The 6,000-nt window shown below is 31.4% G+C and overlaps 1 protein-coding gene across 1 annotated transcript; it reads left to right on the top strand.

Annotated features, from left to right (window-relative positions):
* The first annotated feature begins 204 nt into the window (after positions 1–204).
* Positions 205–1,669, top strand: LOC108485676 (uncharacterized). The gene has a single exon (XM_017789531.2). The coding sequence runs from the start codon at positions 611–613 to the stop codon at positions 1,193–1,195; it is 585 nt and encodes a 194-aa protein (XP_017645020.1). The 5' UTR covers positions 205–610; the 3' UTR covers positions 1,196–1,669.
* Positions 1,670–6,000: the final 4,331 nt, after the last annotated feature.

Below are 6,000 nucleotides of genomic sequence, written 5' to 3'. Positions count from 1 at the left end.
TCTCTCTCTTTATCCTAGAGGCCCCATCTAATAATAGTGGCATTTTGGGTCTTGAAAATGACACTTGTCATAAGGTGATTGAATCATGTGTCATTGGTCATCCCCTGGCAGGAGGGTCTTGTTCTGGCTTACTTGGCAGTTCCAATCATGCACTAACATGTGTCACCCATAAGCTCTCCAACCTAGCAATACTAACCCCCCCAAAATTATTGATCTTAGTGAAGGGAAGGGAGATGGGGGCCCTAAATGATGGATCCAAAAGGCAAAGTACAGAGTAAGGTGCAATTATTCATGCCATAGATTTCATCCTAAGCAAGTGAAAGGAAAAAAATTCCCTCAAAAAAGCAGAGAAAAAGGGCCAGGGGAGAGGGGGTTGGAATAGCTAATTGTGTATATAATAAAAAAACATCATTAATTTTCTTTCCTTTCTTTCTTTTGGGTGACTGATTCCCAACTCTCTTTGTGTTAGCCAAGGCTAAAGAAAAAAGAGATTTCTCTTTCTTTCTTTTTTTTTTCTCTTCTTATATTCTCTCTTTCATTACTTCATTTGCTCCCTCCTTGTTCTTCTTTTTTTCTCTATGAGAGGCCAATATAGAGAGAAAGAAGAGGCATGAAGAACACAATCCGGTGCTGCATCTCTTGCATTCTGCCCTGTGGAGCACTCGATGTGATTCGAATAGTACACTCCAATGGCCGCGTTGAAGAAATCAGTGGCTCCATCAAAGCCAGCGACATCATGAAGGCTTACCCTAAACACGTTCTAAAGAAGCCTTCCTCTTCTTCTTCCGATGATGGGATGGTCCCAAAAATCGTCATCGTCCCACCCGACGCCGAACTTCAACGTGGCAAGATTTATTTCCTAATACCACTCCCTTCAACACCCGATAAAACCCGTTCCAAAACTTCCTCAACAACCAAGAAGAAAAAAAGAGACAGGCTTGACACCACCACCAACAACAACGGCGGCGGCGCCAGTAGCAACGGCCGCAACCGCCAGCATAATCACAGCCGAAGCATGAGCAACGCCAACAAGAACAACAACACAATTTCAATGTCGAATCTTTTGATATCGGATCAGTATTTAAGTGAGATACTTTCAGAGAAACTATCAACGCAAAGGGATCGAAGAAGAGGCCGAGTTGGGGTGTGGAGACCACACTTAGAGAGCATCTCCGAATCTCCAAACGATGGATGATCATCATCCACGTCACTCTGTTATATTACTACTACTACTATTTTCTATTAGAAGTATGCCTATGGGGTTTACAATTTTCTTCAGATTTCTATCTGATTCATTTTTAGGAAAAAAAATCCGCCCTATCATCCATTAGGGTTGAAGCAACAAGCTGCTTATTTGCTTTTTTCTTTTTTATAAGTTTCCCACTTCCTTTTCTACATTTCTTTTCTGCCCTTTTATTAGTTTTTATTTTGAGTTTTGTATATATAGGCATAGAATAAAAAATAAGAATGCAATGCAAGAGAAAAAAAGAAATGAAGCTGAAATCTGGGAACTGTGGTGATGATAAATCATACAACACATGCAGTTATTGTGGGATCTTGGGTCCGGATGATTTGCCACAGTTGCCGGGTTTTTAAGTGCCAAATCTCTTGGAAGTTGTAAGTTTTTTTTTTTTTTTTGTAAATGCTGAGAGAAGGATTATTTGTGGTATTTATTTTTATTGTGTGGGGGAAGTAATTATTAGCCGGGGGAATGAAAGGGTACGATAAACAGTAAGCATAAATTTGGTATGGACTCCAATTCAAGGCATTTAAGATTATTAGAATCTTTAAAAGGGGTAAATGCAAAGGTGATTTCTCATCGTTATGATGATGATGTGAGGACCGTCACTTTCAACCATGGATAACTTGGAAAATTTCATCAATTAATTTCTTTTTTACTAAAAATTCACTAATAATTTTAAATAAAACTTGCAATTCGGATATAACATTTAATGATTTACAATAGACTTTAAATTATTAGTTAATCATATCATATTTGAAAGCAAGAAAAAGGAAGAGGATCTCTTTAATAAAAAATTTGAAGATAGTTGCATAATTTTCTTGTGGTGGGGTGATACAAATCTTTTGTGTAAATCAACATAAAACGATATTCAAGATGGAATTAAAATGGGAAAAACTTTCAGTCAATTTTGTAATATGTATGAAAGAAATAAAAGCCAACTCAATCATTAGTTTCTATAAAAGAATGAAAAATCAAAGAGCCTATATTGATGAAAAGTGACAATTCATTGTGATGAAAGCACATGATCAAAGCTATATATGCCATGTTCCACAATCAAAACCGAAAGGAGAAGAGTTCACATGATGATCTTTAGTATGATATGCTAGAATCCATAAACATCTAGGGAGCTTGGAACCACAATGAAATATCCCCATCAACTAGAGAAATAAATAAACAAATAAAAAGAAAAAGAAATTAATTAAATCAAAGTGACTTTTGAGAGTGTAAGGAATAATAGTCCCCACGTATAAAACCCTTTTTTCCACTATAGAATAATTATAATTGCAGTTGCACTAAACAAAGTGGGCTTTGGAGGGGGGCATATAAATGTCTTGTAACTTTTTCATTTTTTCTTCTTGTTGTTTTACAAGATGGATTTATTAGATGGTGAGTGCCAACAGCATCCTTTAAAGCTAATTTAACAGTAAAGTTTGACCACTACATTGGCTGGATTATTTGTTTCTTTTGCTTGAGTTTCACTTGTGCTAGCTACCTACCTACGTTCTTCATCCCCATTATTTTCCATCTTAATATATATATATATATATATATATATATGTTTCTGAAGCTATAATTTGCAGATTTTATTTTATCTTTTAGTTTCTGGGGTTTTCGCAGTCCCACCATCTGGGGCCAACAAAAAGGTAACATAAGATAGATATCATTGTAACACTATCTATTTCAATTGGTGCCTTGGCATGACAGAGTTGCAGTTCATTTTATCTGCTTCATTCTGTAAACCTTTTTTGAAATATGTCTTTTTCCATCCTTTTTCATTGATGGTTGAATTGAACCCTTTTTTTTATTTCTGAATCCTAAATAGATAAAATTATTGCCTTGTGTTCATTTATTTGAATTTTTTTTTTTAAAAAGGGAAGATTAACCTTGTTGTACTAGTAAAGTAAAGATAGTGATGAGACCCGCATAAGGTTGATGTTTTTGTGAAATGTGATCTCAAGTGTTAAACACTGTTTGCCGACATACATAGGATAGGAGGACAAATTATGGGACGATTGATCCATGATTGGACAAAGCAGTTGAAATGCCCGGACAAGGAAGAGGGCCATACCCCCTTTATTACTACTTCAACTAGAAACATATTATTAAGCTTTTCATTACAATGTTTATAAATAAGAAATTATCGAATTTGTTTAACTCGGAGAATCAAGGTCATGCAATATTCAATGAAGAAAAAGCATTACCATATCCAAATAATTTAATTTCGTTTCCAAATCTTATGATTAGTTAAACCCTCCATATGACATCACTTTTGGTTAGACCATAAATATGTGTTATATAAAAAAAAAAAAAAGACCTGAAATTAAAAAGCAAAAAAGAAAAAAATAACAATTTAAAGCGGCGGGGGCGCCTCTCTTTGCCGCATTGTTATATAATAATGTGAAGATGGGGTGTCTATTTTATTTTTAAACTGTAAGCTGTTCATTTTCTTAGTATTTCAGCCCATATTTTTTTTTCATTATATAAAATTTTGGATTAAAATCTTGATGGTAGATAAAATGTTCCAAATCGGGTCGTCAATCTTGTCGTCTTCCATCTTTACAAGTGGCAAATTAAGGAATGGGGGCCATTCCTTTTGCTTATAAATATACGTAGTAGCTATGTATACTGTTAATAAGAAATTTCTTTCTTCCAAACTTGGATTGCGACTTGGGAGTTGGGACCCTACTCCAATATTTAAATTTATAATAATCAACTACTATAAAAAAAATATTATACATAATAATTTAAGGCTTCAATATTAATGGTTGACATGACTTTTAAACAACTCATTATTATTAGGCATATTAGGCTTTGTTTTGTAAGGCTTCAATACTAATTTTGAAACATTTGAATGTATCTCATCGGTATAGCTATTTATTTTGGCATATACAGTCATCATTTTATCTTATCTTGTAAAATTTAAATTATTATATATCCTTTTCTCAATCACTTTTACATTAATTTATTTTTAATGATGAACAAAATTGAACCCACATACATCAATATTAATTCTATTTTTAAATTAAAACAAATAAAAAAGATTTTTTTAAAAGAAAAAAAAGTTAAAAATTAAAACTAAGATTTGAAGAAAAATAAGGAAAACAATAGTTAAAATTAAGGAAAATCAATGAGATGAAAGTCTTGTCAAAGTAAACTTTTATTTGATTCAAAAGTTTGATCATTAATGTAAATATAAATTTTGATTTTGTTTAATAAGTTGGTTATAGTTGTTGACGATCGCCTAATAACCTAATCACTTCTTTCCTTCTTGATAATTAAGACAATCGTCATTAATTACTTTTTTTTATTAACAAACAACCCATGATCGCTTAGGAATTTAATTTATCAATATCCTTAAAAACAAAAAAGACCAAATTCTAATCGACAAACGTACAATCAGGGTTTATTTAAGTTAGATCTCATACCCGTACAATACAAATAATCATGAAGATGTAACAAATATTAGAAATCAATCGATCGACTAATTATCTAATTGACAAAGCAATTATTTAAGCTATCAAATACCAGCAAAATATTTAACGAACTTGAATAGTTGTAATTAAATCAGAAGCCATGTAAATGCTAAAGAGAAAAAAAAAAAAGATTAAGAACAAATCGATCTCACAAATGTGTAAAATCAAACTTTAAATATTACTTCAACTAAAAAAAGAGTTTAGCAACCTCTAAAAAAAATAAAATACAAAATCAAATAAAGTTGAAAGCGGGGATAAATATGTCTCTCGTCAAAGATCCTATTTATAAAGTTTAATTGACTTTAAACTAAACTTGATTTAGACTTAAACATTCGAAAAGACAACATTAACTTTACATCTTGAGTTTAAAACAACAACCGAATCGAGAAAGCCAAAACAACTTAATTTGATTATAAAATTAGTCTCAGATGGAATTGAGATTAATTAATTATCTACAAATTTCAGGTTCCCTTATGCGTTGTGGTTGGCTGGATAATGAGAGTCCAAATTGAGAAACTACTTGTCATGCCTTTACAATCCTTGTTGTAGCCTTCACTTTGCAGGTTGCTTTCCTTTTTTCTTTTTTAAGAAATTATAGTACTTGATAGTCTTGATTTCTATATATAAACAAACAAAATATATATAAATATTATTCATTCTCTTATTTCTCATGATGGAACTTCACATCACATGAAAGGAAGAGTTCTTTGTCTCTGTTACACTGCCATATATAAAACTGGTATGTTAAAAGTCACTTGGAAATATTTTTTTCATTGTTGACAGTGTAGTGTTACATGTTTGATTTATCCTCGTAAAATTTTTAAAGATTTAAACTTTGAGTTGTTTTCCGAAGAAAGTCTTGATAGAAATTTACATTGATTGAAGTGTGAATTTGCATCTCGCGTTGATTCCATTGTATGAAAGCTACAAACTATGTATAATCAACGGAAGGATAAGAGACCAACTATTTTTGTTATGTTCTTGGGATTATGTTAACTTTGTAGTCTGTAAACTTTTTATCACGTTTTGATGTTTAGCTTAACCATGCATGAGTATATATTATTTGACATAAAATGTGTTTTTATTTTTTTAATATTTTAATCAATTTTTAGATTATATTTAATTCTAATATTTCAATTTTAAAAATATAATTGCCAGTGACCAAATGGAAAAATAGATACAAAATTGTATATTTAATTGTCAAAATGTTAATTATAATTTTATTTAAATTTTTTAAATAATTTATATTATGATCAATTATATTTAAATATAAAAATGTTTTAA

The sequence above is a fragment of the Gossypium arboreum genome, chromosome 6, assembly GCF_025698485.1.
Source record: "Gossypium arboreum isolate Shixiya-1 chromosome 6, ASM2569848v2, whole genome shotgun sequence".
Taxonomy (NCBI): Eukaryota; Viridiplantae; Streptophyta; class Magnoliopsida; order Malvales; family Malvaceae; genus Gossypium; species Gossypium arboreum.
This window is presented reverse-complemented; position numbering and strand designations above follow the sequence as displayed.

What these genes read in the sequence shown, in the direction of transcription:
- LOC108485676 (XM_017789531.2), top strand. Translation starts at nt 611, where the DNA reads ATGAAGAACACAATCCGGTGCTGCATCTCTTGCATTCTGCCCTGTGGA.